Source organism: Elephas maximus, chromosome 11 (assembly GCF_024166365.1).
Source record: "Elephas maximus indicus isolate mEleMax1 chromosome 11, mEleMax1 primary haplotype, whole genome shotgun sequence".
Taxonomy (NCBI): Eukaryota; Metazoa; Chordata; class Mammalia; order Proboscidea; family Elephantidae; genus Elephas; species Elephas maximus.
Window position 1 is genome coordinate 107,875,325 of NC_064829.1, and position 27,641 is coordinate 107,902,965.

A 27,641-nucleotide genomic window follows, 5' to 3' on the forward strand; every position below is an offset into this window, starting at 1 on the left:
AGATTTATGTCAAGGAAACAGCTCATGAAATTTTAGAGGCTGGAATATCCCAAGTCTGTGGATCAGGATAGAGGCTTCTCCTGATTCATGTAGCAGCAGGGGCTGGCGAACCCAAGATCAGTAGGTTGAAGAGCAGGGCTCCAGCTTACAGGCTGTAAAGATCGACGAATCCCAAGATTGGCAGATAAGCTAATAGCTCAAGTCCCCCAAGAACCAGAGGTCTGAAAAACAGGAGGCAGCCGCAGGATCCACGGTAGGCAAAAGCCAGAAAGTCTGCTTATATGCGCATGCAGGCCACATGCCCAAGTAAACTCCTTTCAACTGATTGCCTACTCACAGCAGATCCCATCATGGAGGTGATCACATGTAAACACTGAGAATCATGGCCCAGCCAAGTTGACACATAATCTTAACCATCACAATGAGTTTCCCAAATTTTTCTCCATTACTGGTTTCTAATTTTATTCCATGTGGTTGGAGAACACACATCTTATTATTTTTATCCTGTCAAATTTATGGAGGTTTGTTTTATGGCCTAGCATATAATCCATCCTGGAGAATGCTCCATGTGCACTTGAGAAAAATATATAATTTGCTGTTGTGTGGAGTGTCCTATAGATGTCTGTTAGGTCTAGTAGGTTTACAGTGCTGTTCAAGTCTAATATTTCCTTGCTGATCTTCAGTCTTGTTTTTCTATTCATAATTGAAAATGGAGTACTGAAGGCTCCAACTATTATTGATGAATTATCTATTTCTCCCTTCAATATGTCAGATTTTGCTTCATGTATTACAGTGCTCTTTATTGGGTGCATATATGCTTATCATTGTTATATCTTCCTGATGTGTTGATTCTTTTATCACTATAAAAATCCTCTTCTATCTCTACTAATTTTTTTTGTTTTAAAGTTTATTTTTTCTGACATTAGAATAACCACCCCAGGTTTCCTATCATTCCTGTTTACATGATTTATCTTTTTCTATCCTTTTATTGTCAGCCTCCTCCCACATATCTGTCAGTTTGTCATACGGTAGGGGCTTGCGTATTCCTGTGATGCTGGAAGCTATGCCACCGGTATTCAGATACCAGCAGGGTCACCTATGGAGGATAGGTTTCAGCTGAGCTTCCAGACTAAGACAGACTAGGAAGAAGGACCCTGCAGTCTACTTCTGAAAAGAATTAGCCAGCGAAAGCCTTAGGAATAGCAGCTGAACATTGTTGATATAGTGTGGAAAGATGAACCCTCAGGTAGGTGGGCACTCAAAGATGACTCAGGAAGAGCTGCCTTCTCAAAGTAGAGTCGACCTTAATGACGTGGATGGAGTAAAGCTTTCGGGACCTTCATTTGCTGATGTGTCACTGCTCAAAATGAAAAGAAACAGCTACAAACATCCATTAATAATAGGAACCTGGAATGTATGAAGTATGAATCTAGGAAAATTGGAAATCATCAAAAATGAAATGGAACGCATAAACATCAATATCTTAGGCATTGGTGAGCTGAAATGGACTGGTATTGGCCATTTTGAATGAGACAATCATATAGTCTACTATGCCAGGAATGACAACTTAAAGAGGAATGGTGTTGCATTTATTGTCAAAAAGAACATTTCAAGATCTATCCTAAAGTACAACACTGTAAGTGATAGGATAATACCCATACTCCTATGAGGAAGACCAGTTAATATGACTATTATCCAAATTTATGCACCAACCACTAAGGCCAAAGGTGAAGAAACTGAAGATTTTTATCAGCTTCTGCAGTCTGAAATTGATCTAACATGCAAGCAGGATGCATGGATAATTCCTGGTGATTGGAACGTGAAAGTTGGAAGCAAAGAATAAGGATTGGTAGTTGGAAAATATGATCTTGGTGATAGAAACAATGCCAGAGATCGAATGATAGAATTTTGCAAGACCAAAGACTTCTTCATTGCAAATACCTTTTTTCACCAACATAAAAGGAGAATCTACCAGTCCATACACAGGGACCTCATCAGATGGAACACACAGGAATCAAATCTACTACGTCTGTGGAAAGAGAGGATGGAAAAGCTCAATATCATAAGTCAGAACAGACCATCAATTGATCATATGCAAGTTCAAGCTGAAACTGAAGAAAACCAGAGCAAGTCCACAAGAGCCAAAATACAACCTTGAGTATATCCCACCTGAATTTAGAGACCATCTCAAGAATAGATTTGCTGCATTAAATACTAATGACTGAAGACCAGAGGAGTTGTGAAATGACATCAAGGACATCATAAATGAAGAAAGCAAGAGGTCTTCGAAAAGACAGGAAAGAAATGAAAGACCAAGATGGATGTCAGAGGAGACTCTGAAACTTGTTCTGGAACATCGAGCAGCTAAAGCGAAAGAAAGAAATGATGAAATAAAAGAACTGAACGGAAGATTTCAAAGGGTGGCTTGAGAACACAAAGTAAAGTATTATAATGACATGCACAAAGAGCTGGAGATAGAAAACCAAAAGGGAAGAACACACTCAGCGTTTCTCAAGCCGAAAGAACTGAAGAAAAAAACTCAAGTTGCAATAGTGAAGGATTCTATGGGGAAAATATTAAACGGCACAGGGAGCATCAAAAGAAGATAGAAGGAATACACAGAGTTATTACACCAAAAAGAATTAGTCGATATTCAACCATTTCAAGAAGTAGCATACGATCAGGAACCAATGGTACTGAAGGAAGAAATCCAAGATGCACTAAAGGCATTGGTCAAAAACAAGGCTCCAGGAACTGGCGGAATATCAATCGAGATGTTTCAACAAACGAATGCAGCGCTGGAAGTGCTCACTAGTCTATGCCAAGAAATGTAGAGGACAGCTTCCTGGCCAACTGACTGGAAGAGATCCATATTTATGCCTATTCCCAAGAAATGTGATTCAACTGAATATGGAAATTATTGAACAATATCATTAATATCAAATGCAAGCAAAATTTTGCTGAAGATCATTCAAAAGCAGCTACAGCACTATACTTACAGGGAACTGCCAGAAATTTAGGCAGAATTCACAAGAGGACCCGGAACCAGGGATATTATTGCTGATGTCAGATGGATCCTGGCTGAAAGCAGAGAATACCAGAAGGATGTTTACTTGTGTTTTATTGTCTACGCAAAGGCATTTGACTGTGTGGATGATAACAAATTATGGATAACACTACGAAGAATGGGAATTCCAGAACACTTAATTGTACTCATGAGGAACCTTTACATGGATCAGGAGGCAGTTGTTCAGACAGAACAAGGGGATACTGAGTGCTTTAAAGTCAGGAAAGGTGTGCATCAGGGTTGTACCATTTCACCATTTTTATTCAATCTGTATGCTGCACAAATAATCCGAGAAGATGGGCTATATGAAGAAGAACAGGGCATCAGGATTGGAGGAAGACTCATTAACAACCTGCATTATGCAGCTGAGACAACCTTGCTTGCTGAAAGTGAAGAGGACTTGAAGCACTTACTGATGAAGATCAAAGACCACAGCCTCAGTATGGATTATACCTCAACATAAAGAAAACAAAAATTCTCACAACTGGACCAATAAGCAACATCATGATAAATGAAGATTGAAGTTGTCAAGGATTTCATTTTACTTGGATTCACAATCAACAGCCATGGAAGCAGCAGTCAAGAAATCAAACGATGAATTGCGTTGGGCAAATCTGCAGCAAAAGACCTCTTTAAAGTCTTGAAAAGCAAAGATGTCACCTTGAAGACTAAGGTGAGCCTGACCCAAGCCATGGTATTTTCAATTGCATCATTTTTATGCATGTGAAAGCTGGACAATGAATAAGGAAGGCAGAAGAAGAATTGATGCCTTTGAATTGTGTTGGCGAAGAATATTAAATACACCATGGACTGCCAAAAGAACGAACAAATTTGTCTCAGAGGAAGCACAACCACAATGCTCCTTAGGAAGCAAGGATGGCAAGACTGCATCTCATACTTCAGACATGTTGTCAGGAAGGATCAGTCCCTGGAGAAGGACATCATCCTTGGTAAAGTGCAGGGTTGGTGGAAAAGTGGAAGACCTTCAATGAGGTGGATTGACACAATGGCTGCAACAATGGGCTCAAGCATAGCAATGATTGGGAGGATGGTGCAGGACAGGACAGTGTTTCATTCTGTCGTGCATAGGGTCACTATGAGTCGGAATCGACTCGAGGGCACCTAACAACAACAACAGCATTGGCATTCTCCACCACACGTCTGTCAGTTTGTCATGCTGTAGTAGCTTGCTTGTTGCTGTGATACTGGAAGATTTGCCACCACTATCTCAAATACCAGCAGAGTCACCCTTGGTGGACAGGTTTCAGGGGCGTTTCCAGATTAAGACAGACTAGGAAGAAGGACCTGGCAGTCTACTTCTAAAAAAATTGGCCAGTGAAGCCCTATGAATAGCAGCAGAACATTGTCTGATATAGTGTCAGAAAAAGAGCCTCTCAAGTTTGAAGATGTTCAAAATACAGCTGGGGAAGATCTACCTTCTCAAAATAGAGTTGACCTTAATGACGTGGATGAAGTCAAGCTTTCGGAACCTTCATTTGTTGATGTGGCAAGACTCAAAATGAGAAGAAACAGCTGAAAACATCCATTAGTAATTAGAACATGGATGTACGAGATATGATTCTAGGAAAATTGGAAATTGTCAAAAACGAAATGAAACCCATAAAGATTGATATCTTTGGCATTACCTAGCTGAAATAGACTGGCCGTTTTAAATCAGACAATCATATAGCCTACTAGGCCAGGAAAGACAAATTGAAGATTAATGGTGTCACATTCATCGTCAAAAAGAACACTTCAAGATCTATCCTGAAGTACAACACTGTCAATTATAGAATATCCATAGGCCTACAAACAGCTTTATATACTGTGTGACACTGACGTAGATGATGCACAAAGGAGAACAGTGAATCATGAAGCATAGTTAGAAAACTAGACAGATTTGCCCATGAAATTCCTTCATGGTGGGAAGGACCAAAAGGGTATAGTTTATACAGAGGGTTAAGAGTACCAGCCTTTTGTTAAAACCATAATCACTTCTGTCTAGAGATTTCCGTCACCTGACAGTCAGTCCATAGACCAGGAAGTAAAAGTTTTTTTCAGCTTAACAAATCCTTTAGGTTGGAATCTCTGGAATACCTAAAGTTTTCTTGATTGGGCTTATCCATTCTCACACCCCTGTAAATTATTTAAAAATAAGGAAATCCTTTTCTTCTGCTTGGAAACCTACCCAGACCCAGAGATGGACTGGGCTGGCAGCCTGCCTTCCCCACAGAAAAAGAAGTGTCTACTAGAGAGGGGACTGATCTCATATAAAGTCACAGGAGGCACTAGGAAAGGGCCACACAAAGTTCCAAGGGTCAAAAATTCTACCTGATGATGAGGTTGCTGGAAATGTTGGCTGAGAAAAAATCTCAGCGCTGATACTCCAGAGAGGTTCACGTCCAGTCAGGGGGCTGCACCTATTTCCTAGTGATGGGCGGCTGCTTTGTCCTCAACAGATCAGCAACTGGACAAACACATGGCTGCTGCATAGGGTCAGGACCACCCTCTGGGTCACCCCTCAGAGCTCACTGTGGGGCATGTAAGCTGGCTGGGATCTTGTAGGAAGGAGAGTGCCCCAGCCCCAGGCTCCTCTCACAGTCACCTCCTCTGTTTCTCCACAGTCAGTGACAAAGCCCTCCATCCTAGCCAGCAACATCGCAGTCACAGAAAATGGGGGCCCCATGATCCTGACCTGCATTACCAACCACACTGTAATCACCATTAGGTGGGTCTTTGAAGGGCAGAGCCTACAGCTCATGGAGAAGAAGATGCTGTCCCTGAATAACAGCTGCATCACCATAGACCCTGTCAGAAGGGAGGATGTCGGGGAATATCAGTGTGAGGTCTCCAACATAGTCAGTGACAGTGAAAGTGACTTCCTCATCGAGACTGGGAAACGTGAGTGACTACTCATCCCCACCTATGAGTTATAAAATTATAAATCTCAATTTTCTTTTTTGTAGCATGCTGTAATGATGCACTTTATACAGTACTTGTAAATAGGAAATGGAAGGAAAATGGGAAAACCTTAGACAATTGTATTCTGACACTAAGTGTCCTAAAATGTTACCATTTTCACGTTGTTGGCACAAAATAGCATTCACCTCCTATCCCACCACTGTGATATCAAATGATTCCTCTTCGCGGTAGAAGCAACATGGCTCCCTCCCAGGACAGGCAGTGCACCTGTGCAGTGAGGGGAACTCTGAGCACCACCCAGCACAAGATCAGCTTTCAGAAAACACACCTCTATCACTCCTCCACCAGGAGGTGATGGAGGGAGCCTGGACTTCACCATGGCAAAGGACATAGATGAGGACATTCGTGTGATGATAATACACAGATGAACCGTATTTGACACATTGTAATCCACCCATGAGATCCCTGCTCAGAAGTGGGAAGAGAAGTTGGAAAGCCTAGCAGCTGAGAACCTGGGACAAGGCACAAACACTGAGGGAAAGGGACAGTCTTAGGGGAGATTCCCGTCCCAACCACAGACCCCACCCCACCTCAACTCTCCTGGTTGGCATCTCCCTAAGTGAAGAGTGTGATTCAGGGTTCAGGACCTTGACGTCTCTGCAGACAGATGGCCCCCCATTCCTGACACCCAGCATAGATGAGCATTGGAAAAGGTAAGATCTCTCCCCAAGAGATGTCACCATCACCTGGAAAAGATACACCCAGGGCCACCTGCACATAGGGCCACAGTCCAGGCTGAATCATGATGGGCTGAACCCCAAAGCCACAGATGATGAATCTTGGGCTCCTCTCCACCCTGTCTACTGTAGATGATTTGTCTGAAGGAGGATGGAGCATCTATGCTGGGGCCATCACCAGCGTTGTGACAGCTGTCCTGACTAAGGTGGCTACGATGACTGCTCTGGGGTGTTTCCTCCTCAAGAGGACTAGAGGCTAAGACCACACATCCCCCACCTCATCTCCTGCCCCAGGCTGGCCTCAGGCCAGGAGGAAGAAGGCCCCGTTCTCTGATACTGGACATGGTTCTCCATGCCCCCAACTCCTCTAAGGACCCACAAGCACCACATCCTCTGAGGGATTCTGAGCTTCTTTAACCCCTGAGTGCTAATGCTGTCTCTGATCCCCAGGTCACGGTTAATCTGACAGTTCTGCCTCCCCAGTAAGACCATCCCCTCCCCGCCCTTCTCTAGTGGGTCCCAGCTGTGCAGGCTCTGAGCAGAGGTCTGGTCAACCCCTCACACAGCACAGACCCACTGGTCCTTAAAGAAAAGCCAGGACAGAGTGAGCCCAACCCTGGCCAGGAGCAGGCGTCCATTCAGGAACAGGGACTACCCCACTCCCTGTCCTGAACCCCCCCACCCAGTGTCCACTCAGTTGTCTTCAGAGAGGAACTGGAGTCCAGCAAGGAACACAGAGCAGCTCTTGGGTGCAGCAGTCAATGTTCCTGGGATACCAAGTGTCTTAGTCATATAGTGCTGCTATAACAGAAATACCACAAGTGGATGGCTTTAACAAAGAGAAATTTATTCTCTTACAGTCTAGTAAGTTACAAGTCCAATTTCAGGGCATCAGGTCCAAAGGAAGTCCTTCTCTCTCATTCGACTCTGGAGGAAGGTCCTTATCATCCATTTTCCCCTGGTCTGAGAGCATCCTCAGGTCCGAAGGATGTGCTCTGCTCTGGGCTCTGCTTTCTTGGTGGTATGAGGTCTTCCTGCCTCTCTGCTCTCTCTTTTGTTTTATATCTCAAGAGATTGCCTCAAGACACAATCCAATCTTGTAGGTTGAGTCCTGCCTCACTAACACAATTGCCACCCATCTTCCCTCACTAACATTGTAAAGGCAGGATTTACAACATATAGGAAAATCGCACAATACCGGGAATCATGGCCCAGCCCAACTGACACACACATTTTGGGGGGGAAATAAGTCAATCCATGGTACCACCAGAAGGGGCAGGGTCTTCTGTTACAGGCTGATGGACTGATGCTCAGAAGGCAGAGGTGATCACTCCTGATGAAAAGTGACCTAAAGACCCAGAGGGTTGACCTTTGGGCTGTCAGGGACAATAACATTCCACAACGGGGCCCTGGCATCTGCTCACTTGGACCTCGAACACAACAAACCCTCCCATGCCTGTCCCTGATGTCTTCTCTCTCTATCTCCCACCCAGGCTCCCTGCATGACCCCTGGGCAGCTGTTCCCATCTATGAGGTGAGTGTGGGCCATGAATGTACTGGTCCCACAAGCCCATGGGAGACCAGGACTTGCCCCACCCCACGCCTGGCTGTTATGTGAATTCAGGAAACAGCAGCGAAGAGGGGAGCAGGGGCGATGAGCAGAGGGAGCGTCTGGGTGCACAGATCTTCCTGAGTAAAGCCAGGCCCAGCACAGAGAAGATCTGTGTGTGGCTCAGAGACAGGGAGAGGCTGGAACATGTTCTGAGAAGGTTACAAGAGGGTCAGAGCCCTCTTGTTCTCCTTCCCGGCTCCCCCCCCCCACCCCTTTACAGCAACTATTAAAGCCTGACACAAACATTTACTGCCAGATCTACCCAAAAGCAGAAGTGGCTGCTTAGTTATCTCCTGGAACTTCTCCTTACAGGCTGAGAAAAGGGGCCCACCTCACACCCCAGACCCTGGGGAGGGGGGCTGGAACTGAGCAAGATTATCAGCTCTGAGCCCTGAGGAGACCCAAGAGCTGGGGTGGAGGGGCGGTCCCTTCTAGATTCCAGGATACTCAGAAAGGCTGTCCTGGGCTCAGGCGGGACCAGGACAAAGGGCTCCCGTCCCTCTCCAGCCAGAAAGTGGAGGTTTCCAGGGAAAGCAAACATGTGACCCACCATGGATTATCTGGGAAAGATGTGGATAGAGAGAACCCTTCCCCCTCAATTTCTCTCCTTCTGCTTCTGGGAACTTTCTCTCAGCAAAAATTCACCTGAAACTCCAAATCAATTCACCCCCAAAACATACAGGAAAATATTATCTCTAAGTTACCCCAACCCCTGTTTCCATTTTCTGGCAGGGAAGATTTGGAAGCAGATGGGGTTGCGACCACACCACAAGAAAAGTTGATTTTTACAAGAGCCAGGCTCAGCCAGGAGAGTTCTGCACTGTCCTCACACTGTCCCAGGACAAGGGACCCTGGACAGTTCCTGGCATTTGCCCCTCTGGGAACTCAGGTAGCACAGAAAATGGAGCCATCTGAAGTCCACACAAAGGTGACGATGAAGGAGCAACCACAGACAGTGGACGCAGCAGGGCATGGCTCCTTCTCAGGCCCTGGTGTAATGAGCCCTCCTGCCCTATTCAGCCTAAGCCCTGGTGGCCCCCTTCAGACGCACTGCCCTTCACAAATGAACTCACCTGTCCCCAAACCCAGGATCCAGGATCCCCAGCCAGCAGCAGTGGCTTTCTCCTTTATCCCAAAGGCCAGCCTTCAGAGCATCTTTCTCTCTAGGGAATAGGGAAGACAGAGGTAAGGTCTGTAGGAGAAACCAGCTCAGGGAAGGGGCCACATTCAGGACCCAGCAAGGTCCTTACAGGCACTGCCATTAAGTCTAGACCACACTTCCTGTCAGTTCTGGAAACACACAAACTGGTCCATTTATTAAAGCACAAAGCCCACAGATCACAAGGCTGTTCTGCCATTGCCCAAGTGTTGTCTGTCACAACATGAAGCTGATAAAAACATAAAAAATAACCACATCTTGATTTAACCCTAAGTGACTCTTAACCAACATGCATACATCACTGGATTGGAAAAGTGACCCCTCTCAGGGTCTTTTTATCAGCACTTTCACCACAAATCTCACGCGGTCAGCATGGACTCGGCTGTTGTTACTGTGCTGTCACTGACAGCGCAGTCACTGATCTGAGAGATGGAGACAGAGGCCTGCCATGTTACCTCCTGCCCATTTCATCCTCTTCCTTGCTAATAAAGCTCAGCTGTGAAAAAGAAAGAGAACGCACAAAAATTCAGAAATCCACAATAATTTATGACTGTCAGCACCACGGACAGTGTGTCACTGATGCTCACTCCCAGGTGCTGAAGCAGGGAAGATACACCATGAGAAGTGACTGCTGGAAAGTTTCCCGTCTCTATTTCATGGGAAAAAGATGCAATGGGGGAGAATGTTGCTATAGGGGGACAACCTAATTCTTTCCTAATCTATAAATTAAAAACTCATTGCACATGTCTGGATCTTAGAGTTGTTGGTACATCCTTTGGAACACCCTGGATGGTCAATTGCTGCACTCAGAGTGTTGCCTTGGGGAGGCTGAGAGTCTGCTCTGGCCTCACCGTGAGCCTCCCTGCCCCCGAGGCTTGGGTCTCTCTGCCTGCGACACAGGGAGAACTTTCATGATTAACTTCTGAGCCCTGTGCCTGACCTTAGAACTACAGCCTGTCTCCCAGCCTGGAGCCCCTGAGCACAGAGTTCTGACCCTGCCCCAGGCCTGGCTGTGCCCCTGGGGCTGCTGGGCTGAAATGAGTCCTGGGCTACTTGCCCAGAACCTCCAGGCGGAGTCTCCTGCTGGTTTCTGAAGCCTTTCTACCATCCTTCCCAGAAGAGTAAACAACCCTCCCAAAGGAGGAGTGGAGCCTAAAGACTTATCTCCCAGAATAGAGCCTTGCCTGTGGTGTTCCATCATCCTGCCTGGGACCACAGGGGTAGAGGAGCTGACTGGGGTTGCTCACAGTCACCCCCATCTTCTCATTCCCATCACATCCTACCTACAGAAGCAAATCTAATCCCTAGAACCTCAGCTGAGCCCTTCTCAGGGGCTCAGATCCAGCCTGGCCTGCATCCCTGTGGTCCCCACAACTCACACCACTCAGGATGCCTGGTACAGCAGTCCACCTGCCTCCAACTGCCTTGGATGGGAAAAGATCCCTTCTCACTTCCCACATCTGAGTAGCCACCACGGTCCTCTCTGCCCTGTCCCTGCACCCACTGTCAGCCCTTGCCATCTTTCATGGACACAGCAACAATCTCTTAACAAGTGGGATTAACAACTGTCACCACAGTGTATGGACTTACTTCTGGCCAGTGATGGAAATCAGCACGTACAACATTTACGCAAATCAATTTGTACGTTTCCCTTGTGATAACATGCACACTGTCTGACCAGGATCCATTTCTAAGAAGCCTCCCTGACCTGTGAGCTCTTGGAAGGCAGGACTAAGCCTGTCCTGGTCTCTGCTGAGTCCAGTGACAAGCACACAGCCCAGCACAGGGAGCTTCACAGGTATGTGCTACACAAATGAGAACAACACCCCCACATGTAGTAAAGACACTTGTATGAGGAAGTTCACTGCAGAGCTGCTTGTTTATATGTAAAGTGGGAAACAGTCTCCAAACCACCACAGCGTGTGGGTAAAGCATCACAGTGTAGCCGTGCAATGAAATAATGAGGAACCACTTAAAAAACATGATTGAAACAAATCAACATGAACTAACATGTCACGTGCCCACCACACACACTTCACTCAGAGACAATGTTATAACACAAACAATCTCATTCAGTAATATCTTGGCTGTAAACAAATAAAGGAAACATTATTGAAAGATTTACACTAACTGTCAAAACTGGTTGTTGTTGTCAGATGCTGACTCACAGCAATACTATGTACAACAGAATGAAACACTGCTCGGTCCTGTACCATCCTCATGATCATTATTATGCTTGAGCCCATTGTTGCAGCCACTGTATAAATCCATCTCATTGAGGGTCTTCCTCTTTCTCACTTACCCTCTACTTTACCAAGCATGATTTCCTTTTCCAGGGACTGGGCCCTCCTGACAACACGTCCAGAGTACACGAGACAAAGTCTCACCATCCTTACTTCTAAGGAGCATTCCAGCTGTGCTTCTTCCAAGACAGGCTTGTTCTTTTCTGGCAGTCCATGGTATATTCAATATTCTTCGATAACACCATAGTTCAAAGGACTCCAGTGGACAACAGACAAGGACACAGATGACCTTGATGCAACACCCCAGTGCTGTGAGGGAGGGAAACACAAAGCAGTGGGGCACCAGCCTCCCAGACCACTGCCCTTTCCCACAAGCTCAGACTCCTCACCAGCCCCTTCCTTTTAAACCTTGGGATCACAGAGCTCCTTCTGGGTACCACATCCACCTGGGAGGACAGTCCTCCTGACACTGGAACCAGGGGTCCCCTGGACAACTCACATCCTCTCCCTGGGCTCAACTGCACTTGGGTGAGGTCAGGGCAGCCTGGGGACCCACAGTGAACAGGACCAGGGGCTGACCCTCAGCCAGGAGGTCAGATCCCAGCTCTGTCCAGGGTCACCGCCAGGTCATACCATTTGGAGCCTAGAGAGTATCCCTGGTGCACTAGACATTGGCCACAGGTCTACTTGAGCCCTCCAGAGGGTGACATAACATAGGAAACAGAAATTGTTTCCCCCGAGAAATGAACCTAGCTTTTGGCTGAGGTGAAGATGGAGACTCATTTCCAACCTTTGCTCTAACAGGCCTTTCTGGGTCCTTCTTAGGTGTCAACTCTGTCCTGCTCCTCCTACCTGGGGCTCTGGGGACCTACAGTGTGTAGGGCTCCTGTGCAGCAACCCACTTTCTGCTTGGGCACACTCATGGGGAAAGACAGGGTGTCCACAGGAAAGTCAACTAGGAAGAGGACAGAGGCCACCCAAGAGGGTCAAGGAGAACACAGACAGGCTTTAAGCCACTGCTCAGCCACACAGACCCCAGAGAGACAGGGTGTCCCTGAAACACTCCCCTGAGGACATGGAGCCCACAGCCCCCTGATCTCCCACCACCAGTCCTCTCTCCTCAGGACACCCAGGAAAGCTCCCCCTTCACTCCCCAGGAACTATAACTCCCTCCTGGACACCCACATCCTATGTCTCTGTCCCTGGAAGCAGAAGCCAGGTTGGTCACACCAGAAAGAGGTTGGTCCCCTCACTCAGCTTGACCTTTTCAGCCATCTCTGACCTTCCAGCAAGAAGTAAATCCAATCTTCCTAGTGCAGTTGAAGAACCTGGTGACACAGTAGTTAACAGCTGAGCTGGTAATCAAAAGGTCAGTAATTTGAATCCACCAGCCACTCCCTGGAAACCCTATGGAACAGTTCTACTCTGTCCTATAAGGTCCCTATGAGACAGAATCAACTCAATGGCAACAGGTTAGCACAGTCCAGAACAGGGGAAAGACCTGGGTGTCCAGTGGGTTTCTGTGTCACATGGGAAATCATCCCTGGGTTAGGGGATGCAGGGGTTCCTTGTCTGGTGCTCACAGACCCAAGGCCAGGAAACAGCACAGGCCGATGCAGATGTGAGTGGGTCATTCTCAGGAACAGAGGTCCCTGACGGCCTGGGTATTCCAAGTGTGGTCCACAGGCCAGAAGGATCAGCATCGCCTAAGAGCCTGGTAGATGCTCTCTCAGGCCCACCTCACACTCACTGAGTCAGAATCTGCATTTAACAGGATCTTCAGACTCTACAAATGGAGGGGAGAGGGTGAGAAGCCTACTCCACCACACAGATCACTGGTTCTCAGCCTGCATGGGCATCAGCATTACCTGGCCAGCTACTGAAGCAGCATTTCTAAGGCATCACCTGGACACCTGGCTGATTTATAAAATCCCACAGGTGATTCTGATGCACAGTCAGGTAACAACCCCAGTGACAAGAGTTCCCTTGGGCTCCTGCTGTAAAGGAAAAGCCAAGTGGGATTAAAGATAACTGCAGAGGAGAGCTGACTGTGCACCCTGACCCAGAACTCTCGGAAATGCCCAGCCTAGGAGGCTGAGGCCTCTAGCTTTGTGCTCACCCCAACAACCGGGGTGGGGTAGGGGAAAGGATAAAGGCTGAGCAGGCAAGAGGCAGCAGCAGTTTACAGGGAACCTAAATGTAGACAGAAAGGAAAAGGAAAGAAGGGAACTTAGGGACCAGGAATGAAAGTGGAGGGGAGGAGAGAGGCTATCTAGGGGAGAACCCACCCACACCCACATAATCTGGGGAAGCTCCACCCAGAAGGTGGCTCAGTGCAGAGGGAGGAAGGACAGCAGGGCAGGCACATCTGGGGCAGCAGCATTACTTGAGCCAAGGTTCTTCCACACAGAGGGAGTGCGGAGCAGGCAGCAAAGATCCATGGAGACTCCCTCAGCCTCTCCCCACAGAGGGCATGTCCACTGGCAGAGGTCCCTGCTCACAGGTGAGAGGGTAGGATTCCCTGGGAGGAAGGGGGGCAGAGACCGGCTGGGGTCTCCTGGGAGAACAAGGGTCTGGGGGGTGACAGGTAGCTCCCAGTGGACCTCCAGTGGAGAGAACACAGAAGTGGGAGGAAGGCACAGCAACAGGAAGTGTCCTTGAACTGGAATTGGTAAGGGGGAGTAAAACCACAATTGCTACATGTTTTCCAAATTTATTATCTCTTACCACAGTGGGTAAGAGCTCAGCCTCTGCAAAATGGTCGGGACAGCTGGAACCCACCACTTGCTCCTTAGAAAACCTATGGGGCAGTTCTATTCTGTCCTACAGGGTTGCTGTCAGTCAGAATCGACTCCAAAGCAACAGGCTTGGGGCAAACAATAAATTGTGAAATACCTACCAACCTCAGAAATGGGCAAATAAACGCCAGAGCCTGGAGGGGCCCTAGGAACCTTCACTGATTCATCTCCCAGGTATTTGCAGACCTGTCTAGGCATTTTTCTAGGCATTAGGGGTACAACACACAACAAGTGTCTGCACGCATGGAGCTCACGTCTAGGGGAGAAGGAAAAAGACAAGCAAATAGACCTGCATAGGGTGTCAGGGGTTGATAAGCACCATGGAAGACACAGAGCAGGGAAAAGTCAGAAAGTGAAGACAGAGGGTCTGTAGATGAGGTGTCAGGGAAGGCAGCCCCCAAGGACACCACCAAGTGTAAGTAGGTGCCTGAGGGCAGTGAGTGAGTGAGTGAACCATAAAGACACCTGGGGGAGAGTATTAGAAAAAGAGGAAGTAACAGGTTTCAAGGCATTGAAGTAATGCCGACTTAGGAAACACACACACTCCATGTCCAAGGGCTGAAAAAGAACTGCTCAGACTCACGGGCCCCAACCTTCCATCCCAATACAATTGTCTAAATGCTGATTGATTTCTCTCATTCCCTCCTAGTCTCACTTTTAATCTTCTGGAGCCCATCCGTCCCAGCCCAACCCACCATTGAATCCGTGCCATTCAGTGCTGCCGAAGGAAATGATGTTCTTTTACTTCTCCGAAAAAAATTTTTTTTTTTTTAATCCACCAGTAGGCACTTTTGCCTACATCTGGTACAAAGGGGAAAGTGCAGGAAACAACAACAATAGAATTGTATCATATATACCACAACTTCAAACAAATGCTTCAGGGCCTGCCTACACTGGTCGAGAGACAATATACCACAACGGGTTGCTGCTATTCCAGAATGTCACCCTGAAGCACACAGGAGTCTACACACTGCAAATATCAAGCATATTTGGTGTTGCGCAGATAGCCGGACAGATCCGCATATACCCTAAGTAATTCCTCTCTGACATCTGGATGTGGGGTGCGGTTAAATCTAATTTAAAGATCAAGATTGACAGGCCTGGACCCTTTGCAGGGCCCATACCCCCCTCTGCATTCCATACTTAGGTTTTTAGCATTTCGATCAGAATTCCCTTCCCGAATCCAGACCCTGCAGACATTCACAGCAGAGTGAAGGAGACTCAGGTGGGGAGTAACTCAGCAGGGGGAGATCACTCAGTCCATCCCCCTGGTCTCCTTCCTCTGAACATGGTTCTGAAAAACAGGTCCTGGCCTGAGGGGCCCTGGGATCCTCACAGAGCAGATCAGCACCAGGAAGTCCCTGCCCCAGGCCCTGTCCCAGGCCTCCAGACTCCAGGTGACCCTGAGGAGCCTGCAGCCAGGGTTGCATCTTGGCCTCCAAGACAGGTCTGATAGAGAGGAACAATTTACTGATTGTCAGAGTCCCAGAGCACTTGAAGCTTGTCACGATCGAGTGCTCAACCCTAAGAGCTATTCTGGACAGCTGAGTTCTTCATCTGAGACTCAATTTGGAGACCATAGATGGCCATGAGCCCCAGACCATTAGCTGACTGCCCTGGGGAATTTAGAAGACCCTACGATTTTTTTTTTTTTTTTTTTTTTTTTATAGGAGATCAGCAACCCCATGAAGAAGGAAAAGGGAAGAAGATCCTTCAGGCAGCTTCTTTTCAACCTGAGGGTGCTATCTACTTTAGACAATTACAGACGCTGTTTATCTGGTTATTTGGGCAGCTCATCTGTACCCTGCTTTAGGTCAGACAATTGTGAATATTTTCAGATTAATTCACAGACAACCTTGCAAGCTGGATACCCCTTATCCTTTCTCTGATTTTACTGAGGGAAAACTGGGGCATGGAGAAAAAAAGTCACTGAATCAGGGTCATAAGGACCATGACTAGCAGATTGGAATCACACCAAGGACTGTCTGCAGCCACAGCCCTGACCTTTCCTTCACCCCAAGTGGCCTCATGAGGGGTGTGGACACTAAGAGCAACCACTCGTTCAGATCTTTTCTTCATAGACTTCCCCAGTTCTAAGGGAGAGATTTTGTTGGGGAGAGGGGGTGTCAGAGCAAATAAATGATTAATCCAGTTTTACTCTAGAACCAAATTACTTACACCAACAATCAGTACTAGGCATGTCCCAGCTTCTACCCACAGAAAGCAAATCCACATGCTCCCTGCACTGGAGTGAAATGTTTGTGTTTGTTTATTGATGTGTTGTGTCTCTCTGCCACTGGAGCATAAAGGAAAGGACTTTACTGTCTCACTCCACACTGTACACCATGCAACTAGCACAGACCCAACATGTAACAAACTCCCAGTTACTCTTTGCTAAAGGAAGGAAGGAAGGAATGGTGAGGGAATGAATGAATGACCCATAATTTCTTCAGAGACTGGACCCTACTCCCTGATTCCCAGGATGTTCATCCACCCTGGGCCCCCAGCCCTCTAGGTTGCTGAGACTCGTGTTCTCTCCCTCTGGTTGCCTGCTCCTAAAGGAGCCTCAGGGGTCGGGTCTCATGATGGCTCTGGTGCTGCTCAGCAGAGACGGTTTCAGGATGGGCTGGTTCTGCTTCTGGGTCTTGGCTCTTCAGATCTGTGAACTCATGAACCCCCACTGCTCACTGCCAAGGTAATTTCTGGCTCTGGCTCTTCCTTCCATGTCCCTCAGCTTCCTCCTCCTTCAATTCTGCTGGGATTGCCCTGCTCTACACAGCTTCCTCCACCACTTAGCTCTCCCCCAGGTACTGACTGTCCTGTTCTAGTCTACCAATACTGTGGCCAGGCTTACCCTTCCCAGGAAACAGTAAAAGACAAAGAAATTAGTCTAAGCAGCAGCCCCTGGGAGGACTCCACCACCAGCCAATGTACCCAAGTCCCCAGGAGAACAAGCTTCCACTGCGCCCATGTCCAGGGTTCTTCCCCTTACTGATGTCAACACATGGGACAGGCCACACAGGATGGCCATGCACCTCCTTGATTCACTCTCTGCACTGATCCACCCTGGAGTGAAAGGCAAAGGGAACAGGTCTGCAATCACCAAAGCATAGAGGCACATATTACTCGTGACTCATATCTTTGTCTTTGTTGTGATGCTCACAGTCCCACAGTTGTTCTGAGAAATTTCCTCGAGGAGGAGCTTCCAGACCATGTGTTGTTGACTAAGTTTACTTTCTATTCCACAGGCACACGTCTTCCTCATCACAACACCATGGTCATGAAGTGGGGTCCTCAGATGGGAGATGCATGAGCCACTGTCACTTTAGTTACTGTCACTGTGACTGACAACCAGGGTTGTTCCTGGTCTTACTGAGTGTTATTCTGCTCATGATACCCTGTCCCCAGGCCAGGCTGCCCCATCTCCTAAGGTTTAAGGACAACGAGAAATCCCATCCTTAACCATCTCCAGAATATCCTTAAAAAGGAAGATCTCAGAGAAAATACAACTGAGCTGGGCAACATAGAACTGTGCAGCTTGAGGGACTTCAGCAAGTACAGGTTCCAGGTGAGGAAATTGAGGTTGGTCAGGCAGTCAGCTAGTTGGTTTGATCAAATTCTAGTTGTTTTTATTGTTGTTTTGCAGTTGTTTTTATGGCATCGCTCATGCAGTTTAAAGAAAACGAAGGAAGCATTTTACAAGCCTCTGTCAAGACTCCTTCCCAGTCCTCCATGAGGAATCAGTGACAGGGACCTCTTTTCTAAATTGACTAACATGACACATAATTCCTACTGTGTGATGTCTTTCCTCCTTTTGTACTGAGACTGCTCAGAATTCCCTCTGATCAATTCTGTCCCCTTAGCAGAATCACCTATCTCTCCCCACCCAGAAGTCTCTGGTTTCAAACAGACTTCAGCATCTTCCTTTGGTCATAATGTGATCCTTGCTGGACTTCATAGCTTGGCCTAAGATGTTCTAGTGTTCCCTAGAGAAATATTCCTTCAGACAACTGGTCTCAGACATTTGGCCATTAATACTATTTTTCACTTATGGAAGAAATTTAAATATTTAATCAAATTTATATCCAAATCCACTAAACTAAATGGTGCGTGAGGGTCAGATCCTCAGAAAGTTCACACTCCCCCTACTTTCCACCAGGGCCCCCTCTGCATTTGAAACCATCCACACGCATTTCAGGAAAATAAACATGGTCCTCACCTCCCTGAGCCATGGGAGGAGGGACACTGAAGACCAAGGAGAGCATGCTTGTGTGTCCAAACCCAACCGTCTCATGCCTGTTCCCTCACACTTTTCTAGATTATTCCTTGGACTTGGCTCTGCCATTTATGGGGCCATGGCTTCGCATTAGTCACCACCAAACACTGGAAAGAACAGCCCCCCATCTTGTGGCCCCATGACCTGAACACTGGGCTTGCTCCTGGTCTCCCTTAGTGTAATTTCTACTCGTGACACCCAGCCTTCAAGCCAGGCTGCCTCGTATCCTCAGGTTTAAGAGCAATTTGAAATCCCATCATTACCCACATCTAGGATATTTTTGAAAAAAAAGTTATGTTTCAAAGAAAACACACCTGATCATGACAATGTAGAACTGTACAGCTGGAGGGACCTCAGCAAGCACTAGTTCCAAGTGAGGAAACTGAGGTCGATCAGGCAGTGAGCTGGTCAGGGAAGAGCCCAGGAGAGGCCCTGGGTGATCTCTGATCCCCACTGTGACTTTCCATGAACAAACACTGCTACTTCATTGATATTAGAGAAAGTCCGGGCTTTTTCCAGAGATAGAATAAGGCAGGTGGACCTTACGTTCTCTAAGCACTCAGATTGGCAGGCATTTATCTTGCAATACAAAGACTTGCTTTATATTTTAAAGACTCCAGGCTGGCTGAGAGATATGCAATGCCAACTCTGATTGAAAGATGACTTTGCAGGAATCAAAGACACTAAATGGGGTAATCTTCTCTCTATTATCTGACAGCTGCGTTACCCAAACTCTTCATCACCAGCAATGGCTCCAACCCCATGGAGGACAAAGACTCTGTTACATTAGCTTGTGACCCTGAGACTCAGAACACAACCTCCCTGTGGTTGATAAACAATCAGAGCCTCCCAGACAGTGCCAGGCTGAAGCTGTCCTCAGACAACAGGGTTCTCACTGTACACAGTGTCATAAGGAAAGAAACAGGACTCTATGAATGTAGAACCCAGAACCCAGTGAATGTCCTCCATAGTGACCCATTCATTCTGAATGTTCTCTGTGAGTAACTTTCATTCCCACATGGCACAGATTGCCAACCCAAATCCACACTGTCAGAGCCAGGCCACATCAATCTTCTCTGGTCCAAGTACACTGACCCTCAGCCCCTGGACACCCAGGCTGGCCAAGACTTCCTTACCCAGGCAAACCTGGGCAGGGCCAGCCAAGCCACCAGACAAGGAGGGGAGGGGCTGCTTCTGTGTTGAGATGCTTGGGGTCAATGCCTGGGATGGGAGAAACTGGTTGATGGTCTCAGATCAGACTCCGAGAAGTCAGGGGGTTATTGTGCGGGACTTTTTAAAACAAGGCTCAGAGGGATGCTGTGGTCCTTATCAGACCAGGAGTTTCCTTTTCCCTCTGGTTACATCACAAAATGGCCTTCTTCTGTTTGCTCCAGATGGCCCGGATATCCCCACCATTTCCCCCTCATACTGGTATTACCCACCAGGGGCCAACCTCACTCTCTCCTGCAATGCGACCTCCAACCCATCTGCACAGTATTCTTGGCTTATCAATGGAAACTATTTGCAATCCACACAAGTGCTCTTTATCCCCAACATCACTGAGTGATAGTGGAAACTATACCTGCCATATCCATAACAATGCCACTGGCCTCAATAGAACCACGGTCAAGACTATCACAGTCTCTGGTAAGTGGCTCTCTAGAACTTCTGCACTGAGCTCTGGGGTGGAGATCGGTCTGGTTTTCTGAAAAAAAATTCTAAAAGAAGTTATTTTCCAATCTGTGTCTCCTGGAAACACACATATTCCAAAATCTGTCCCTGAGCCCTCCCACTACATCCCTAGAGACTGTTCCCTCCTCTTGCTGTTCTTATGTCTCAGAACAGATCTTGGGTCCAGCCTGGAATATGGGGAGGGGGCTCTCTCAGCCTCAGAAAGCCCCATGGAATGGGAAGGGACCTCAGAGTGGGGGAGGAAAGAAGTGTCCTCAAGATCAAGTGTAGTCTCTGTAACTAACTTTTCACTTTCTTTCATCTTTGTTTTCTTTCACTGATGCCACGTGATACGGGGAACACACAAGGCTTTGAACAGGCTTACATGTTTTCCCTAATGAGACAATGAAACAGCCTCCAATGGGGTGATGGCAGGATGGAGTGCTGCCTCTCTGCCCTGTTCCCTGCAACCCTGTGCACCAGCCCTGTTCTCATACCATCCGTGGTAGGACCAGGGAGTGTGGAGCAGGTTCAGGTGTGCTATGTCCTATTCTTGCTAAAACATGCAGCCCATCAATGCCAGAGCCATGCCAGATCAGGCTGCAGGGACATAGGGAAAGTGCCAGCTTCAAGGCAGAGGCTACTAAGCCAGTGACCTGGCTCTGAAGTCACAGCTGTATATGCTGTGTCACACTGGCACAGATGATATGCAGAGGAAAACAAAGCATCATGAATCCTACTTAGAAAACTAGGTAGATTCATCCGTGAAGTCTCCTTATGGGAGGGAAGGGACAAGGCCAGAAGTATGTTCAGTAAAATCTGCAAAAGCAGGAACCTGTGTAAGGCAGAAACTTGTCAGAGAAGGAAAACTCAAATATTTTCCACTAATAGAGACTGACAGAAAAGTGGTAAGACTGCACCCTGTCAAAGGTGGGAAGCTTGTAAGAAGCAAAAACCAAGGCAGTCCTGTTGAGTTCCATCTCTCACAGGTGTCACTGTAGTTTACAGAGAGGGCTAAGTGTACCTGACTTTGTAAAAACATAACCACTTCCCTCTAAGGTTCCCTTCACCTGATATTTGCATAATATTCTATTCATAAAAGCAAAAGCTTTTTCAGATTGAGAAATCCTTTAGATTGGAATATTTCCAGTGAAGACTAGGCCAGGCTGTGCTTACTCCCTAGTAAATTATTTAATAAAAAGGAAACACCTTCCCTTCCGTATGTGAAGCTGTCCTGCCCCAGAGATAGACAGGGCCAGCAGCCTGTCTTCCCACCACCCCCCCGCCCACACACACACAAAATTGTCTACTAGAGAGGGGCCTCATCTCTTACAAAGTCACAGGAGACCCTAGGAAAGAGTCGCATGAATGTCAATGTGTAGAGAAGAAAAATTCCACCTGATGACAAGGTGGGTGGGCACATGAGCTGGGAAGAAGTCCCTGTGCCAATGCTCCAGAGAGACAAAGGGCTGCACCTATTTCCTACTGAGGGAAGGGAACACTCTGTCCTTACAGATCAGAGCCTGGACAGACACACGACATCAGCAGAGAGTCAGGCCCACCCTCTGGGTGCCCCTTCAGAGCTCACTGTGGGGCCTATAAGCTGGTGGAGGTGTCATAGGAAGGAGAGTAGCCCAGAGATGGTGAGAGGGGTTGGCGAGCCCAGGAACTGAGAACCTAGGACAAGGTACAACCACTGAGGGAAAGGAAGAACCTTGGGGAAGATTCCCATCCCGCCCACAGACCCTACCCCACATCAACCCTTCTGGGTGGCATCACCCTAACTGCAGAATGTGATTCAGGGTTCACGACCTTGAGGTCTCTGCAGGGAGAGAGACCCGCATCACTGACACACAACATACACAGGCGTTGGCAAAGGGAAGTTCTCTCCCCATGAGGAGTCACCTCTGCCTCTGTCCTCTGCAGATGACCGGCCTGAAGGAACCTGGAGCCTCTCTGCTGGAGCCATCCCAGGCATTGTGAGTGCCGTCCTGGTTGGGGTGGCTGTGGTGACCGCTCTGGGGTGCTTTCTCCTCACCGGGATTGGAGGGTAAGATGGCAAATCCCCCACCTCATCTCCTGCCCCCGGGCTGACCCCAGGCCAGGAGGAAGGAGGTCTCATCCTCATAATCTGGGCCTGGCTCTCCACTCTGCCCCATCTCCCCCATGGACCCTGCTCTCTAGTTCTATCTGGGCTCCTCCAACACTGTGTGCTGACCTCACTCTGTGTCTTCACAGTCTCTTCATCTATAAACTAGGGAAAATTATGGCCTCACCCCTCAGTGTGGTCCTAGTTCATTCACACAGCAAACACACAGTGGTGTCTGGGAGGTAGTTAGTGCTCAGTGAACAGCACCTCCTATTTTTTATTCAAATCCACCCAACTCCATCAGTGGAAATCCTTTTCTTGTATTCTGGGTCCCTCCTGGTCAGCTTTCTCCTGGGCTGGCATCTGCCTGAGGATCCCTTCCCTCTGAGCCCAGGGCAGACATGCCTTTTTAAAGCTTCTCCGCAGCTCCCCCGTCTGGGGCTCCCTCCCACTCCCCCTCCACCGGGAATGGGGCCCCCTCTTTGTCCTTTGTTCTCACCCCAAACCCTATGACCTCTTCCTGCACCCTCACCAATAAGCTGACCTTTCCTAGGGCCAGCAGCCAGAGTGACCTTGGACATCAGCGGCCCCTAGCATCCGCCCCTGGTGAGTATATGTTCAGCCTGGACATCTAGGTACCCCAAGGCCTCCCCACAGCATCCATTCCTGCTCAGCACCCCGTGGGACCTCAGGCCTTTGCCTGTGGAAGCATAGAACTCACAGGGTAGAGGGATTCAGAGTGCCCATGTCAGCCCTGGCCTGTAAGGCTTGGGACCAGGGCCTATCCTCAGCCTCACTTGCTCCCTTTCGGCCCCTAAAATGCCCCCAAGAGCCTCTCTCCGGAAGATGTTCCTTCTTTCCTGGGTCTCTGGGGACTGAGGGACCACCAGCACCTCCTTCTCTGAGGGATCCCAAGCTCCTTTACACCCCTGAGTGTTAACCCCTGTCTCTGTTCCCCAGGTCACGGTCAGTCTGACAGCTCTGCCTCCACAGTAAGTCCATCCCCTCCCTACCCTTCACCAGGGGTTCCCAACTGTGCAGGTCCTGGGCAGGGGGACTGGCCAACCCCGCACACAGCACAGTCACACCACTCATTCCAGAAAAGCCAGGATAGAGTGAGTCCCACCCTAGCCAGGTACTGGGCCTCCCTTCACGGATAGGGACTACCCCATACCCTGACCAGAGCTCACCCTGTGTCCAATCAGATGCCCTAATTTGAGGACCTGGAGTCCAGCAAGGAACACATAGTAGCCCTGAGAGCAGCAGTCAGAGGCCCCGGGTTAACAACGCAGAAGGGCGGGGACACAGCAGAAGGAGTGGGGTGTTCTATTACATCTTGGGGTACTGATGCTCAGAAGATAGAGGTGTCATTCCTGATGAGAAGTGACCTAAAGACCCAGGGGGATGAGCTCTGGGGTGTCAGAACCAAGAACCTTCCATGCTGGGCCCAGCACCTGCTCACTTGGACTTCTGACCAAACAACCCCTTCCGTTCCTGTCATTGATATCCTCTCTCTTTCTCTCCTTCGCAGACTCTGCATGGCCCCCAAGCAGCTGTTCCCATCTATGAGGTGAGTATGTCATGGATATTCTGGGCCCACAGTCCTAAAGGAGACCAGGACCTGCTGCACCCAACCTGGCTGTGCTTTGAATTCAGGAAACAACAGCAAAGATGGGAGCAGTGGTGGTGAGCAGAGGGGAATCTTCCGCACAGGGACCTCCCTGAGTAAAGGCAAATCCAGCACAGAGAAGACCCATGTAGGACCCAAGCCAGGAAGGAGATGGAATAAGTTCCGAGACGGTTATAAGAGGGTCAGAGGCCTCTTCTCCTTTTTTTTTTACAGGAGTTATTGAAGCCTGATACAAACATTTACTGCCAGATCCACCCAAAAGCAGAAATGGCTCCTTAGTTCTGTCCAGGAACTGCTCCTTGAAATCTGAGAAGAGAGGTCACCTCTGACCCCAGACCCCAGTGGGGGCAGGAGCTGAGCAAGATTATCAGCCCTGAGCCCTGAAGAAACCTGAGAACTGGGGTGGAGGGGGGATGCCTCCTAGACTCCTGGAAAACCAGAATGGTTGCCATTGGTTCAGACAGGAACAGGACAAAGACGTACCATCCATCTCCCACCAGAAAGTGGGGGATTTCCAGGAAAAGTGACCCAAAGTGGATTTGCTGGAAAAGATATGAATAAAGAGGACCCTTCCCCCTGATTTTCACTCTTTCTGCTCATGGAAACTTTCTCTTTGAAAAAATTTACCTGAAACTCCCGGTTCATCCTCCTCTGGGACACGTAGGGAAATATCTCTGAATTATCCCAACCTCTGTTTCTATTCTCTGGCAGAAAGGGTGATTTTCACAGGAGCCATGCTCAGCCAGGGGAGAGCTGCACTGTCCTCACACTGCCCCTGGACAAGGGATCCTGGACAGCTCCTGGTGTTTACCCTCTGAGAAAGCAGGTAGCACAGGAAATGGGGACATCTGAAGTCCACGCAAAGATGACCATTAAGGGGCAACCATGGACAGTGGACACATCATGGGCATGGCCCCTTACCAGCTCCTGGTGTCCTGATCCCTCCTGCACTCTTCAGCCCAGGCCCTGGTGGTCCCCTTCTGACACACTCACCACCCTTCACAAATGAACTTAACCTTCCCCAATTCCAGGATCCTCAGCCAGCATCACTGGCTTTCTCATCTGTCCCAAAGACCAGCCCTCAGAGCATCTTTATGTCTTGGGGGTTGGCAGACACAGAGAGGGACTGTAGGAACAATCAACACAGGGGAGGATCCAGGGTCAGGACACGAGCAAGGTCCTTACAGCCATTGCCATGTACTCTATGTAGACCACACTTCCTGTCAGCTCCAGAAACACACAAATTTGGTCCATTTGCTAAAGCACAAAGCCCACAGATCACAAGGCTGTTCTGCCGTTGCCCAAGTGTTGTCCGTCATGAGGTGCAGGTGACAAAAATATAAAAATAACTACGTCATTATTTAGCCCTAAATGATTCCTTAGCCAACACGCATACATCATTGGATTGGAAAGTGACCCATATCAGGGTCTTTTTATCATCATTTTCACCACAAACCACACATGGTCAGGATGGACTTGGCTGTCATTACTGTGACTTCACTTACAGCTGTAATGTCCACAGCACATTCACTGATCTAAGAGATGGAGTTGGATGCCCATTCAGGCCCCCTCCAGCCCCTCTCATCTTCTTCCTTATTAATAATGCTCAGGTGTGAAGAAGAAAGAGTACACACAAAAATTCAGAAATCAATAATAATTCATGACCATCAGCACAAGAGAGAGTGTGTCTGTAATGCTCACTCTCAGATGCTGCAGCAGGGACAATACAGTGAGAAGTGATTGCTGGGAAGGTTTCCCATCTCTATTCTGTGGGAGAAAGATGCAATGAGTGAGAATGTTACTACATGGGAAAACCCCAACTATTTCCTAATTAATAGATTATGAACTCATTGCACAGGTCTGGACCTTAGGGTCATTGGTACATCCTTTGTGGCATCCAGTGTGGCTGATTGCACACCAAGTATTCCCTCAGGAAGGCTAAGAGCCTGCTCTGGCCTCACAGTTAATATTTCTGCCACTGAGCCTCAAGTCTCTCTGACTAAAACACAGTGAGAACTTTTCATCACTAAATTCTGACCCAAGTGCCTAACCTTGGAACCACAGCCCATAACCCAACCTGGAGCTCTCCGTGAGCAGAGTCCTCCTCTTGAGCCTTGACTGTGTCTCAAGGGCTGCTAGGCAGAACCAAGTCTGGGCTACTCTGCCCAGCTCCTCCAGGACAAGCCTTGCACTAGTTTCAGAGGCCTTTACAATCTTCCCATCCTTCCTAGTGCAGCAAACCATGGTCCCAATGGACAAATGGGGCCTGGGGATGCATTTCCCAGGGTTGAATTCTACCACTAAGGATTACTCCACTCTGACTGTGGCCCTATGGGAGGAGGCATAGACTAGGTCCCCTCACTGTTGCTGTTGTGGTTGTTAGTTGCTGTCAAGTCAACTCTAATTCATAGCTACCTGTTTACAACAGAACACAACATTCCCCAGTCCTGTGCCGCTCTCATGATTGTTGGTGCATTTGAGCACACTATTAGGCTTTTGTGTTAGTACATCTCATTGACCCTCACAGTCAGACCACAAATTTCCCTATGTCCCAACTCACAGAGGCAACACTGATCCTTACAGACTCAGCCCAGCCCTTCCCAGGGGCTCAAGTCCAGCCCATCCAGAATCCCTGCGGTTCCCAGTCTCAACACTCTCAACGTTCAGTGTAGGGATTGCTCAAGTGTGCCTGAGGGGACTTTCTCTGCCTTGGATGGGAACAAGCCCCTCCTCACATCATTGGATGGGAACAAGCCCCTCCTCACATCATGCACCTGAGCAGTCACTGTAGTCATCATTGCCCTTTCCTTGCACCCCACTGTCTCTGTCCTCAGTCAGTCCAGTCATCTCTCTCCTCAAGACAGAAACAGCTTCCTGAATGGCCCTTTTGTCCCCAGCCTCTGCCTTCCATCTACTCTCCAGAGTTTTCTTTCTAATGCCCAAATCTAACCACATCACTATCCAACATAAGTTTTTCAAAATTTTCCCCACTATTGATTTTAATTTTATTCAATGTAGTTGGAGAATATACTTTGAATTATTTTTATCCTCTTAAATTTGTGGATGTCTGTTTTATTGCCTAGCATATGGTCTATCCTAGAGAATACTCCATGTGCATTTGAAAAAATACATATATTCTGTTGTGTGTTCTACAGATGTCTGTTAGGTCTAGTTGGTTTATAACCCATTGCCATTGAGTCAATTCTGACTTATAGCAACCCTATAGGACAAAGTAAAACTGCCCCATAGGGTTTCCAAGGAGCAGCTGGCAGATTTGAACTGCCAACCTTTTGGTTAGCAGTCGAGCTCTTAACCACTGTGCCACCAGGGCTTCTGTGCATTTATACTGCTGTTGAAATCTAATATTTCGTTGTTGATCTTCAGTCTAGTTGTTCTATCCATTATTAAAAGTAGAGTATTGTACTCTCCAACTATTA

At 48.0% G+C, this 27,641-nt stretch overlaps 1 protein-coding gene across 1 annotated transcript in view; it reads left to right on the plus strand.

The window, feature by feature from the left end:
* Window positions 1–1,234: 1,234 nt before the first annotated feature.
* LOC126086293 (carcinoembryonic antigen-related cell adhesion molecule 5-like) overlaps window positions 1,235–27,641 on the plus strand; it is a 57,469-nt gene continuing 31,062 nt past the window's right edge. The window contains 5 exon segments of the mRNA XM_049902446.1: window positions 1,235–1,246; window positions 5,692–5,968; window positions 19,533–19,811; window positions 20,209–20,377; window positions 20,379–20,461. Of these exon segments, the coding sequence (XP_049758403.1) occupies window positions 1,235–1,246; window positions 5,692–5,968; window positions 19,533–19,811; window positions 20,209–20,377; window positions 20,379–20,461 (820 nt within the window).